Raw genomic sequence first — 13,581 nt, forward strand, 5'->3', positions numbered from 1 at the left:
GTATTATTATTTTATCAAGATCTCACTTCTGAGTGAAGATACACAAGTCTCACTATCACTGTTCTTTTTTATTCTGTTTCACAGTACTTTCATCAGATCAAATAATCTTATCTCACTGCTCAGATATTCAATTTCTTCTAATCATGAGTCATGACTCATATCAGTTGTTTCTCTGCATGTCTGAACAGTAAGAATGATCTTTCTTTAGCAGAGTGATTGATAATGCTGACTTTCTTGAGCTTGTGATATATAGTGTCATAAGAAATGTTTAATACAGTATTTTGAAGCAGAGTTTGATAGATAATCTTAGATTCAGCTTGAATATAGTTGGATAGAACTCTGTGATCACAGACACATAGTTTTAAAAGTCTTCCGGAGTGTGGTTGAGATGCATCGTTGATCTGAAAAGAGTGATTGAAAATAATGTCATGAACCCCGGTCGGGTTATCTAGCCGTAGATCGTTGCTAGGATTTTTGAAATCTCAAGATAGGCAGAAATCCACTGATAATCTTATCCAGAATGATAATATACAATAATTTTACTGTGCTCATGAGGAGTCAACTCCTTCCTTGATCTATTCACAGAAATTTCATGCAAAATAATGCATTGTGGCATAGTAAATTGTGAAAATAGACAATCATAACACTGAAAGGGGGTACATAGATAAGTAGAATATTGGTGGGGGGCGTGGATACTTTTGCATTAGTACAGTAACATCCGAGAAACAAGATAACCCATGAGTACTGTTTCATTTCATCATAAAAACTACCAGCCAGTACCATCCATAGATACCATTAGATACCGCCATACCCTATGCTCATTTCAACCCCCAAATGACACTGACAATATATCTACAGTAATAATTCCTATATACACAACCTGGAGCACACATGCCATCACTCAAAACTACCCTTTGATCTTCTCCTGATGAATCGCATGATCCGCGTATCCCGCGAACTTGATATATATCTGCGCACTTTCCAAAAGCCTCTTCTTGCTCTGGCCGATGGTATCACGTCCCCAGAATGCTCCGTGGGTGTCATCGAAGTCAAGGTGTTGGACCGCTTTCCAGATTGCATGTACATCATCTGGAGGGAGTGGAATCTGTTCATACGGCAAAAAAAGGAAAACAAGCAAGTGAGGTACCAATCTATTAGCGGCTGCGAATTATGATTGAAGATTTGTTTGGGCTTGTTTATAGTCGCGAGCAGTAGGCAACGTGATACAACAAAACGGGAGAAAAGCAGGATTCCGCTTCCAGGGGAGCTTTTTATTGTGGGGAGAGCCGAAATAAATAGAAAACAAACTCACAGAATTCGGATACGACCACATGAACGTGAACGAGGTGGTGCCCGGCAGGCGGTCAGTATGGTACACCCCGCTGGGTACCACCATGATGCTATCTGCTACAAGCAGCTTCCTCGTCTCCTTCCACAGGAGCACAGAGCTCCCCGGAAAATGGCCGGCCACTTTCACAGCCGTAACCGCACCCCCGAGTAGATTCAGCTCCTTGCCCTCCCACAACAAAATACCAGTAATCTTCTCGTGGCCTGTTTTGCTCTGCGCCGCGGAAATCGTGCTGGTCACGGGCGCCCGGCGCATCAGCCACTCCTCGTCCTCAACGGAGATGTAAACGGGACATTGGAATGCCTCCGCCCAATGGACGACGGTAGAGTAGTAGTGCGGATGCGAGATGACGATTGCGTTGAGGCCACCCAGGTCGTTGATGTAGCTGACGGTCTCGTCGTCGATGTATGTGAGGCAGTCCCAGAGCACGTTACCGGCGGATGTGCAGCAGAGGAGGGCACGTTGGCCAATGGCTACCTGCGGCACGGTGTAGATGCTGATGAGGCCGGAGTGGTTCTTGTCCATGCGGAATTCATTGTGGTATTTTTTGGATTGTTGCAGCTGGCGGAGCGTTGTCCATGATTGTCTGGATGGTTTGGCCTCGGTGTCAGTTATGATATGTTACCTATTATTTTATTTATTATATCCTTTTTGTCTTGCCATACCCCAGACTGTCCATAGGTAACTAACTACGCATGATTGATGTAGTTTAGGGGTAGGTATCACAATTCTTGTAAGGAAGGAGATGGATCTTACCCTTCTGGCGGGATGTATTGGCGTGGATCATCGCATACCTTGCACGATTTGGCAGAGCGAGTGTCGTGCTGAGCACCGCACATCGAGCATATCATGAGATCCATGGCGGGGGAAATTATGGTGGGTGCTGACGATGTGATAACTTGATATTGGAAATATTTAGCGATTCGGACGTGTCAGGTAAGCTTTATTTATCCTATAGTATGTATATACAGTACATATAATTGATGGGCGTAAAGGAAGAAATATTATCTACTTATATAGTAATATTCCACAGCTCTAAATGTAGTGGGTTAAATGTTCGATATACGAAAAGGTGGGGAAAACGGCCCTGGCAAGAGTGGCGGCTTCGTTGCTGGGATTCTTCAGGCGCGGGGGAGAGAGCCTGAGTCTGGGCCCCTGTAGTTACATAATTGTACGAGGACGACGGCGCTGCTCACTTAATCATGAATTGAGGAGTGCATGGGTGCAGCTCGTATACGCAGTAGATGGGCAACTGTCTTGACAGCATGCCCTGGGGGCCGAGTTTGGAGCGCAGAAAGCTATCTCAAGTGCTGGGCCAGAGCTGGCTTGCTGACACATCGCACCTGGCATCGTCCAATGTCAAGGGCCCAAAGAAGTTGGACTGTCCTAAGTTTCTTGGTGTAGTGATGTAGATTAGAGGGTTAAAACCTGGAATTAGTATTAGAATGAGCTATAATGAGCTAGAGCCTCACAAAATATGAAAATTCAAAGAACCACACCGAGCTGTTTTTCCGGCCCGAGTTGGCACCAAGTTCAACTGTAACGGGCTCTAACCAACACTCAACACATGGGTATATAACTCACAACTTTCTCTTCGATTTCAATGAATAATCTGTTGATATCTCAGAGAGAGTGGCTTTTGCCGTTGATCCTCATCCCTTGTGGCTTACTTAGCTATGGATTACATTGGCCGGGCGATGGGTTTTTTATTTGCCATCCTCATGCAGTGCAACCCTTCTTCTTGAACGTCTTCCCGCGGCAATGTTCCGGGAATCCTTTACCTCTGTTCTTTTCTTTTTTCTTCTTTTTTCCATTTCCAAACAATCTCTCTGATGAGACGCGGCTGGCTGTCATGCCGCATCCCTTCCATGTGATTGATTATTCGACTGTTGACACCAACAGGAAGTCTTCTACTGCATCTTTCCGTTGTCCGTTATCGTTAGATAGGACTTGAGAGAGCCCGCTGCGGCCTCTTTCTATCTCACTATTCAAGAATGAGAATTGATGGTGTCTCACTGTCCTCAGCCATTCATTTGCTTTTGGCATTACCAAATGAGAGCTTTCATGCGCAGCTCATAAAACCTACTCTTCTATATGTCCAGCGGTTGGCTCAAATAACATAACTTAAGTGTGCGTTGAGCATTTATCATCCAGGAAAAACTCAGATTGAGAATGTGATTCAGTTCTAGAATCCTCATTGCCATATGTCCGCATACTTCAAAAGCATTGAACTATGTGTCTCTGCAGCAAGAAACTTAAACTTCTATGCAGAGCAAACGTTGTCTGTCCTGGAGTATGACAGCTTTTTGCCATATCAAGCAAACATTCCTTCCTTTCTGTATCCATGTTAATGCATTTCTCTTTTACATCGTGTGCTGCCATGAAGCCAGAACAGACAGTCAAATACCTTATACATAAGCTTCTCATCATGCTCTCCGTCCCGAAGCGGGTGCCAACTCAGCTTCCCCGATGCCGTTGGCACCTGTCACCAAATCTTCTACCGCAGAGCAAGCAGAGTCCAGTATCCCAAGGTGTCCAGTGGAATACCTGTTCTGAGAGCTTTTCTTGGAGCTTCTTCTCCCCTTTGCCTCAGTGACCGGGACAACCCGAATCCATAAATTGAGAACTCGTCCCTGCTCTTCTTCAAACCACCATTGATCAGTCTGGTCGACTGTGCCACGGAATTTTTATACGGGACATTTTTTACATCTCGACGTCCGTAGACCTTAGAAGGTACTGTGTACTGTACCTGGTTAATCAACCCACCTTTCCTACCACCATGAAGCCCATCTACGCCCTCTCCCTCCTAATCCTCAGCGCCACCGGCCAGAATTATAAATCCTGCTCTAGCTACCTGAACGGCAGCTTCGAATTCCCCCACCTAATCATCCCCGTCGACTCCGCAGCCCCAACCTACGCACCAGGCACCTCCTTCTTCGGCCAGGTCACGTCCACAATATCCAGCATCTTCAACTTCGATTTTTCCCCCAGCAGCCAGGGCCGAACCTGCAGCCTCTGGTTCCTGTTCCCCAAGCTAGACAACTACTCCTTCAGCGGCGATGGGCGGGTGGGCTTTAGTCGGTTGGCGGCGCCCGCGGCGCTTTATACGACCTATGCGAATTCACCGCCGATACAGGAGCAGCTGCCGTATGTGACCCTGGTTCCCAGGTCGCAGTACCTTCTGACTAGCTTTGAGTGCCCTGCTGGCCAGGCGATTGCGTTCCGCATGGATAATTGGGGTACGACTTACCTGAAGTACTTTCAGGATTATAATCCGCCTGCGTGAGTTTTCTTTCTATTTCTTTTCACTTCAGTTTATAATATTTATCTTTAGTATGGAAGTGATGGGCTAATTGGAACATTTACGTCTCTAGAATTGGCCTTTACATCACTATATGTTGAGCGTCGAGGTCTTCAAAGATAAGGGGGCCCGGATGCTATACGCTTTTATTCGCCGGGAGGGAATTTGGGGAAAGCCGAAGCAACCGACCCTTGGGTCAGCACCATTCTTTCCTCTTCCGTTTCGTTTCCGTCTCTTCTCTATTGTTCTATTTATTTATTGTTTTCATCGAATCTTAACTTTTTAACACTGCGCGTGACTCCTTGTTCGTCTAGGCGTAATGTGTGGTAGAAATGGGATAGTAGCAGGAGGGGGGGAGACGAGAAAGGGGGCCTCCTAAATGAATTTGTTATCTTAGTTAATAACCGTTTATGTTTAAAATAAAAGGGGCGTTTTCTGCAAAATCTTCACTCTAGCCATCTTCAAATATGATAATCGGGCATCCGATGGTAACAAAAAGAAACAAAAAAAATAAAAAAATATATTGCCAGTTCCGGCTAGGTAGTTAGATATATAGAGAGACACGGGGTACATTAACTTACTAACTTATAAGTTAAGTTTCTACGTAGTAGAAGAAGCCTCCAGTAAATATTAGAAAAGGATGTTTACACCCTGGCTCCCTCACCTTTTTTTTAAAAATATTTTTTTCCATCAGCAGCCAACAGACTGTAAGTCACGCAAACTCAGTTCCCTGAGGGCCTGCTGATGAGGTTAAATATAGTTATAACGCCACGCAGGACCCGTATAACCACTTCTAGATAAAAGGAGTGTCAAAGCCCACACACCAAACAGCATCAGAATAAATAAATAATAGAACAACTGTCGATCGCCCCACGGCCAATATCAGTGTAACATGAGACAACCGGGCGGGGGCTTACGCGGCCGGACTCCGGGAAAAAACGGCGAATCAATGGAGGAGGAGGAGGGCAGTGTACTCCGTAGTGTTGTTGTGTGTGAAATCGTTTCCGCTGGAACGGAGAAACTTCTTGGGAACCGACAGACAGGTGGTCTCTTAGGGGGATGCTTGAATCAACTTATTAACCATTAAAAAATAAAAAGTTTAAAAATTAATCAGGAGTGTGGAAATTCAATTCTGAAACATCGCCTGGCGTAGGAAATAATTATGGTGCGAATTGTGGATTTTGGGCCAGACTCTCGCCTGGGGTGGGTGGTTTATTTATTGCTTGTCATCTTCAGCCCTGGAGCTAAATGCCGGGGCGGCAAAGGGTGTAAATCTAGTCTCGTTCAGATCGGATCTGTTTTATCTGGGTGTTGTGAGTCCTGGTTGAGGAATATTTATTTGTATGTCAGTATTTATTGCTATCTTGTGTTTAAACCGAGCACTGAGCCTCAACCCGCAACCCACAACCCACAACCTACAATCCAACAGCGCATTCAATCCTTCGCCATCAGTGAGGAACGGACAGAGGACACATATCCGGCCCTATCGGCGGTTGGGAACAAAAATAAGAAGACTACTCCGTACCCCGTAGCTGACCTGTGACAGACGCCAAATGTTAGCTGAGCTCGACCGTTGTGGCTGGGGCTTTCGTTAAGACCGACTCCAACTTCTGTCTGTTGTCGATTTCTCACCCTCATCTCATCCTCATCTCATCCTCAGACCGCCAGATTCCCCCTTCGGACACATTACTGTCCTCCTACCCCGTCCTGGATCCCATCATCATGCAGTTGGGGTGCTCTCGTTGATTCCTCTCGTCCTTTGTCGTTTCATCGTCCGTCGTTGTTTCGCTTGCCATTTACCTTTCCTTGCCCTCTTCTCTTTTTTTCGAATTAGCCCACCGCCATGGATAACTCCCATTCCAACAGCCTCACATTCTCGAATAAACCTCTCAGAATCCGAATCATAATATCGTGAGTGACTGCGATCCATTCCATGTCTCTGCCTCCGTAGATCAACAAAGAAACGAAATAAATAAGCATAGCGAAGGGGTGATTTGGCTAATCTCCTCCCAGATACATATCCGACTATGTGATCCTCATGTACGTGTTATATCCCCGTGTATTTTTGTGTATTTTGTGTTGGACAGGAAAGTAGCGCATGGACATGCGACCTCCTCCTTTGTTTGGGGTAGCCCCTAATCAAAATCCCATTTCGCACTCTAGAGGCCTTGTCGCCGGATTCTACATTCTGGACCGTGTCGAACCCTTCCACCAACCTTTTGCCATCACCAACCACTCCCTGTACTACCGCTATGCCGTCAACGAACGAGTATCCATACCCCTCGCTCTCGCCCTCTCCGGAGGCATCCCGCTCGTCGTCATCCTCATCTACACCGTCGTCATCGACGGTCTCTTCTCACACAATAAACCAATAACGCCTTCGGGCAAGAGAAAGTTTATGGGCCCATACAGCCTAAAAGACAGGCTATGGGAATTTAATTGTGGATTTCTGGGCTTATTATTAGCTCAGGCCAGTGCTTTTGTCATCACGGCTGCTTTGAAGAATGCCGTTGGGAAACCGCGGCCGGACATTATTGATCGTTGTAGGCCAAAAGGGGTCGATAAGCTCGGCCCGTACGACTTGGTGACCTATGATATGTGTGATTCACAACTGAGTCACGATATTTTGAAAGATGGGTATAGGTCTTTTCCTTCAGGTAAGCGGCCTAGCCTTTTTTTTTTTTCCCTTTCTTACTTCAATATTATACTAACAGAGCTGATCAGGACATTCTAGTTGTAAGGGCCACCATGCTCCGTGTGTTCATGTCATTTTATGGCTTTTTTTTTTTTTTTTTTTTTTTTTTTTTTTTTTTTTTTATAAATATTAACATGAAATTTCAATGATGTAGCCTCTTTCGCCGGCCTCTTCTATCTCTCTCTCTACCTTGCCGGGAAATTTCACCTTATGGATAGCCGGGGTGAGGTGTGGAAAACGTTCCTGGCCCTCTTCCCAACCCTAGGAGCGGGACTTATTGCCGCAACAAGAATCATGGACGCGCGACATCATCCCTTCGACGTGCTATTCGGCTCGTTTTTGGGAATTATCTGTGCCTACGTCGCCTATCGCCAATATTTCCCTCCCCTCTCGGAATCTTGGAGGAAAGGGCGTGCTTATCCAATTCGGACCTGGGGTAACAGCCCCGTGGGCCCTTCCCGCGCCCGATTTGACATGGGTGGCTCCAACGATTCAGTGGTGCCCCTGCGGCCCACAGACGACGTAGAATACCAAGCTACATCGACGGCTCAGGACGACGAATACACCCGAAAACCACCACCCGTTCGTCGAATATCTAGCGACCGGATTTCCACAGCAGACCCTTACCTACGGCGAAGACAGGAATTGGAGCGAGAGTATTCATCAAGCAGCGATTCAGTTGGAGTAGCATTTGAAATGCAACCAAATTCTGGGAGCCGGTCGAATCGCAGCCGAAGTGAGTCCACAACTCACCTGAACAAGGTATATCCACCTCCACAATCGAGCTATCAGCCATATTCGGGAAGAACCCCTTCGCCAACAGCGTCGCGCCCCCCTCCACCCCTAGCTAGCAGTGGACACCTCGGGTCCCCTGTCGAGTCGCCGAAAATTTGAATGAATAAGAAACAGCAAAACAATACCTATTAGAAAGACTTTTTTCTAATCGAAAAAGACTTGAAGATTAATTTAAAAAAAATAGAAGATCTGCCTAATTCGGGACTCTGCACGAATTCTAATTACTTACGATATTATACCATATCCTTTTTGATATGTACTTTCCTACCGTTGTTTATACCAAATCGTTCGATCACTTTTTCGTTCGCTGGCGATGATAGCTTGGGGCCTCTCGAAAACTCTTCTTTTCCTTCGTTGATTCTCAGCGTACATAAGAAGAGAAATAAACCGTTGAGAATACCCCTTTCTACCAGACAAGCTTGCCTATTAGACGGCCGCGATGCATTCCCCTTCGTGGTTTATCTTAGACCATTACTTTTTCTTTTAGTTTTATTCTTCCTCCTTTACACACATATCTACATTTTCCTTGCAGAAATTGCCCTTCCCTTTTTCCTTCTTCTTTGTGTTGTTGTTATTCATCATCATGAATTGCGACTCCTTTTTGTCATTTTATTTCGCCTGTTGGTTCGGTTCCTTCTCTGTCATAAGAGTCCTTTAGATCCCATTTCAACGGGTTGGCACCTGGCTTTCATATCTCCTTCTCGTCTTCTGGTTTGTCTTTTTCTTCGCATTTTCCGCCTACTATTCCCCGCTGGCTGCACACTATAAAATTTATTCCTTGCTCTTTATTGCCGTTTGTTTTATCGCGGTTTGTTTTCCTGTTTGACTTGGTAAGGGGGCGTTTTTTGAGCCATACAAGTAGAGGTACGGCTTATCCGGGCGGTGGGGTATGTTCATGTTCTATATTCATATTATTTTGCGTTTTAATTTCCGGGGTTTGGGTTTTTTACTTCTATGTTCCGTTTTTATATTTAATTTTTATATTTCCTCTTAAACTCGCTGGCTATCTTGCCTGTCTGCCATATGCTTCATCCGTGGAGGCAATTTCAGTCCCGATGCATGCCTTTTACTTCTGCTGCTGTTGCCATCACCGCTTGCTGGTACTATTCTTCAAGCCGGGCATCCTCTTTTCGCGTCTCTAGTTTCAAATTGTATGTCACTGTAGTATGTTTCTTTTTCCAAAGTAAATTCTTATCTTTTGACAAGGCAGAGCGCAGCAAGCTGGTCAGTCTAGTGAAGCAATGGCATAAATAAGATACTATCTTACATGCTATGCATTTATATATTCTTTTCCATAGTCCTTTTGCTTGTAGTAGTTATCTCACTCTACATTACCTGATCGTTCTCAAGAGATATCTCCCTCCAGGTTAAGGTACCAAAGAGTTATAGCGTACGGCCGCTCCCGCGAAAAGTTTTGACTTGTGCTAAGAATTTAAACTGAAATGCTGATACCGGCATTAAGTATTGCCATTCCATCTCTTAATTAAAAGGATAGGGAGTTCCAGGGGTTATCGAGACTGCTGTCTCTAGCTCGCTCACTGCCTAAATCCTAGGTGGTGTGGCCTGGAGATTCAATACACTAGTAATCACATTTCAGGATAAATTCTTAGTGTGAGACAAAACTTTTCGCACACAGCTGATCTATCAGAAGGCGGTATGTATCGGCAAGAAAATGGTTACGCATGGATTTAACAATTGATTACATAAACAAGGGTTGCCATGGAAGCGGCCGCCACGCACAGAGATAAGATCAGATTAAATTAGAGTTGCGGGATCAAACGATAAACAGTATCTGAGCCTCTAATGTACGAAATCGAAGGCTGATGTCTAGATCCCGAGTAAATATGTTCCATGGCGTTCAACATCAATCGCTTCATTTTCTTTCCGCTACCAGGCGTTGTCAACAACCAAACCAGCTGCCCAGAACCTGGCTAGCCATTGGCCCAACGAAGCTGGCCACGACCCCGCCCTCTCTTTTATGTACGGAGTAGAGGCTGCAAGCTTCCCAGCCACATAAATTCCAACCCTCCAACCACCGCACTTAATCCGCCCACCTCAGCCTTGCTGCACCACGCCTGGGCTGGTTGGCCTTTCTGGGCGCCCTCTTGCTGTGGTTGGCTATATTTAACACATCTATGCGCGATGGTCCTCGTTCTTTCGTTCATTCCTCGAACCCTTCCTTCGCTATGACATGCTTCTATCTGCGGCCATATACCAATCTCAGTCTTGACGAAGACAGGCAAATACCCGCTCTCTATATATCGAGTACTGAATATTTTGTCTACAGCTGTTGTATCCTATCGTTTTTGAAGTAGCAACATATTAAAACGCCCCACTACAGTACAAACTTGTTTGCTTTTGTGTTATTCGAGTCCTTGAACCCAAATTTTCCCCACCACATCGTATCGCACCTATCTCGTCCTGATCATCTTCTGGTGGGCAAGCCACCCGGTTGGATAGCATCCGCTATCACCACAACCATCATTTGCATTTCCTCTTCACACTACCTAATAATCCACTGAACCCCGCGCCAGCCTGCAGACATGATCGCCGGATTCTTCTTTATCTGCTGGCGACTAGGCCAACTAGTCACCCTAATTATCCCCATTGGCATTCTGGTGAGTTCAAAGGAAAAGACAAAATACATCTTTATATCCCTCAATCTCATCAACCACCCAAGCGCCCATGAGTAAATAAATAAATACAAAAGCTAACTTCACCGTTCGCACCAAAAAAGTCCTGGTTCGTCGACGGCTTCGTGAAAAACAACCAACTAACCCCAACCTACATCCTCGTCCTCTTCATCGTCAGCGTCATCGGCATCTTCTGGGCCCTCGACACCCTCGTCCGCCACTCCAACGCCAAACGCTCCGCCCACTTCGTCGCCTTCATCGACCTCTGCTTCGTTGGCTCCTTCATCGCAGGCGTCTACCAACTGCGCCGCATCGCGAACGCAGACTGCGGAAACTTCCGCGCGGACCCGCTAACTCTATCTCTGGGCCCCTTCGGCTTCGCGGGCCAGCGCGCCAATAACCCACTAGCGCGCGACCCGACGAAAATATGTGCGATGCTCAAGACCGCGTTTGCGTTTGGGATTATGAATATTGGCTCGTTTTTCATTACGTCTGTTCTGGCAATGCTGATGCATCGTCATGAGGAGAAGGAACATGAGAAGAGCTCGTCGCGCAGACGAGGGTCGCATTCGAGCCGTCGTGGGCATTCGGGGAGTAGGCATCGGAGAAGCAGCTCCGGGAGACAGCCTGTTTATGATGTTTGAGTCATGAAGTCTCTTTTCTCTTCCTTTTCCCCCTTTTTTCTTCCTTTTTTCTATCCGAGAGATATATTGGGCAAAAATAATGGGTTCTATAGTCGGGTACACATGTTAGGGTCACACCTTTTCTTTGTTTTATCGTACGACTGAGATGGGTGCTATGTTACATCCCTATGAAAGATGAAAACAGACACAGGATATGAGGGATATGACGTGAGAAATTTTGATGACCAGGAAAACGATGTTTATGTTGCCAATTATGAGTGTTGCTTTGTTTTGATATTGCTTAGCCTTTTCCCCCTTTTGCAATGTCGCTTGTCTAACTCCACTAGTTTACGATTTACACCTTTTCTCTCCTTTTCCCCCTCTCCCTCCCCAAGCCCGTCTCCTCCGCTGACAATCAACTAGCCCATTCAAAACAGTATCAAGCTTCCATTTACACTCTCTCCCCACCTCCCACCCCCTCCATCCCTTTGCTTGAAAATTTTTGTATTATTCTTATGGGTCTTCGCCGCCTTTTCTTCACATGAATTCGGGAGTGGTCCCAGCACGATTCATCAATTGATGAATGTTTTTACGATTGTTCGTTTTCCCTTATGTTTTGTCATTTTTACTCTTGATATTTTAATCTATATGTATATAGCGCTCCGCCATTAAATATGTGGTATGGTAGTTAATTATTAGAGTCGTACTCTTTGCAGTGTTATTGAGAGTCACCAGGCTACCCGTGCGCTGGAGTAGCTTGATGTTGAATGATAGGCATTGTAGATATCGTAATGCCATACCTATTTCTCAACAGTAATTTTCGCACTCATCCGCTCCGTTAAAGGTAGTGGTACCGGGGGATTTAGCCCATAGAGGTAGATCCCTAATATTGAGGAATGAGATACGCCATTGATACTTTACCTCCTTACTCCGTGTTTATCTACCCTATTATTGTTCTGGCCAATTTTTCCTTGTCGCAACCTGGTCCGACGTCCTGATTGGCTATATGCATCAAGACCGACCTGTCGCGTGGCTCCCCACCTTTGTGGGTCCGTCGTGGTTTTAAGGTTCTTTAATCTTCCCGATCCACCACCATGCTTATGCTCAAAGTTGGCTTCCAGAGTGGAAGTAGAGATCCATCGTAAACAGAAAACTCACCTCTGAAATTGTAACGGTTCTTAACCTCAGATCTTCCCGTGGATGATTTTCCCATGTCAGCCAATGGGATGAGTCTCTATTGATTGTCAACTAATAATATCGATCCTATAGCTCACTGGGGTTGAGACCACCTTAAAAAGTTTCTTTTTTTTCTTTTTTTTTTCCCCTGACCCCACCCCCCGGCTATGCCATTTCGAAAATTAGCATTTTTTATGAATCGGTTAATTTTTGCTACGAAACGCATCTACTATGCGTATAAACAAGATCTGGGCTGGTCGCTAATTGTTGTTTCACAGGAGCGTTCACCAGATCTTGTGAGTTCAACATACAAACAGTATCTCAGTATGTATGTACATGTACATGTACCGTACCTATACATGTACAGTATCTTGTCACCGGTCCATGCATAGACGGATATGGTAAAGCATAGAGAAGGTTTGGTAACTAGTATCTCAGTTGCTTAACCCGAGCTTACTTTTATCCGCGCGCTGGTAATTCGTTCCTTCTGAAGAGAGAGTAGGAATTTTCATAGACATTTTAAGCCCTTGGAAGTTTCATTCTCAATCCGCATTTATGATTCTGTCTCTCTAGTTGTAAAAAGACCTGACCTTCTGATCACACAGTCCAAGCAGCTTCCCCAAGTTTGCCTCGTAGAACCTTGGTTCGAGGCTATGCTTCATTTCACTAATCATCGCCGTATATGAGAATTGAAGATGAGGCATTGTATTTTATTATGTCCATGCCAAATACATATCAGTGAACTATACAAAAAATTAACAGCTGAATAAAAATGAATTTTTCAGGAATTCGGTGAATAAGAACAGAAATAAAATAAAAAGTAGACATGGTCCCAACGAGGGTCGAACTCGCGACCTTGGCGTTATTAGCACCACGCTCTAACCAACTGAGCTATAGGACCGACTTTACATAATGCAAATACAGGGGTCGCCACATAAAAGAGAAAAAAAAGAGAAAGCTATGTTCCTGCATCTGTGAAAAATACCAGAGCTTCAGCCTGACTTTGTCAT

General features: G+C 45.3%; 4 protein-coding genes and 1 non-coding gene across 8 annotated transcripts; 3 read left to right on the forward strand and 2 right to left on the reverse strand.

Annotated features, from left to right (window-relative positions):
* Positions 1 to 703: 703 nt before the first annotated feature.
* On the reverse strand, positions 704 to 2,807 carry BDBG_00553 (metallo-beta-lactamase domain-containing protein). Of its 3 annotated transcripts, none has more exons than XM_031719933.1 (4): positions 2,361 to 2,775; positions 2,105 to 2,246; positions 1,313 to 1,934; positions 704 to 1,105 (listed from the first exon to the last, which is right to left on the reverse strand). In XM_031719933.1, the coding sequence occupies exons 2-4, from the start codon at positions 2,206 to 2,208 to the stop codon at positions 908 to 910; spliced, it is 924 nt and encodes a 307-aa protein (XP_031575868.1). In that variant the 5' UTR covers positions 2,209 to 2,246; positions 2,361 to 2,775; the 3' UTR covers positions 704 to 907. The 3 variants fall into 3 exon arrangements, with proteins under 3 accessions (XP_031575868.1, XP_031575867.1, XP_002629307.1); XM_031719932.1 differs by having other exon boundaries at positions 2,323 to 2,775; XM_002629261.2 differs by having other exon boundaries at positions 2,105 to 2,807.
* A 94-nt stretch (positions 2,808 to 2,901) lies between these two features.
* BDBG_00554 (GPI anchored cell wall protein) lies at positions 2,902 to 5,205 on the forward strand. Its single transcript, XM_031719934.1, has 2 exons — positions 2,902 to 4,630; positions 4,723 to 5,205. Exons 1-2 carry the CDS (start codon positions 4,128 to 4,130, stop codon positions 4,748 to 4,750), a joined length of 531 nt encoding a protein of 176 aa, XP_031575869.1. The 5' UTR covers positions 2,902 to 4,127; the 3' UTR covers positions 4,751 to 5,205.
* Positions 5,206 to 5,459: 254 nt separating this feature from the next.
* On the forward strand, positions 5,460 to 9,625 carry BDBG_00555. 2 transcript variants are annotated; one of them, XM_031719936.1, is made up of 6 exons: positions 5,816 to 5,990; positions 6,196 to 6,560; positions 6,663 to 6,689; positions 6,813 to 7,306; positions 7,374 to 7,385; positions 7,499 to 9,506. In XM_031719936.1, exons 2-6 carry the CDS (start codon positions 6,493 to 6,495, stop codon positions 8,236 to 8,238), a joined length of 1,341 nt encoding a protein of 446 aa, XP_031575871.1. In that variant the 5' UTR covers positions 5,816 to 5,990; positions 6,196 to 6,492; the 3' UTR covers positions 8,239 to 9,506. The 2 variants fall into 2 exon arrangements, with proteins under 2 accessions (XP_031575870.1, XP_031575871.1); XM_031719935.1 differs by having other exon boundaries at positions 5,460 to 6,560; positions 7,499 to 9,625.
* A 307-nt stretch (positions 9,626 to 9,932) lies between these two features.
* On the forward strand, positions 9,933 to 12,335 carry BDBG_00556 (uncharacterized protein). Its single transcript, XM_002629264.2, has 2 exons — positions 9,933 to 10,757; positions 10,877 to 12,335. Exons 1-2 carry the CDS (start codon positions 10,683 to 10,685, stop codon positions 11,414 to 11,416), a joined length of 615 nt encoding a protein of 204 aa, XP_002629310.1. The 5' UTR covers positions 9,933 to 10,682; the 3' UTR covers positions 11,417 to 12,335.
* A 1,063-nt stretch (positions 12,336 to 13,398) lies between these two features.
* BDBG_16138 lies at positions 13,399 to 13,472 on the reverse strand. Its single transcript has one exon. It is a non-coding gene; the product is annotated as a tRNA-Ile (tRNA).
* Positions 13,473 to 13,581: the final 109 nt, after the last annotated feature.

This window comes from Blastomyces gilchristii (assembly GCF_000003855.2).
Source record: "Blastomyces gilchristii SLH14081 genomic scaffold supercont1.1, whole genome shotgun sequence".
NCBI classification, from domain to species: Eukaryota; Fungi; Ascomycota; class Eurotiomycetes; order Onygenales; family Ajellomycetaceae; genus Blastomyces; species Blastomyces gilchristii.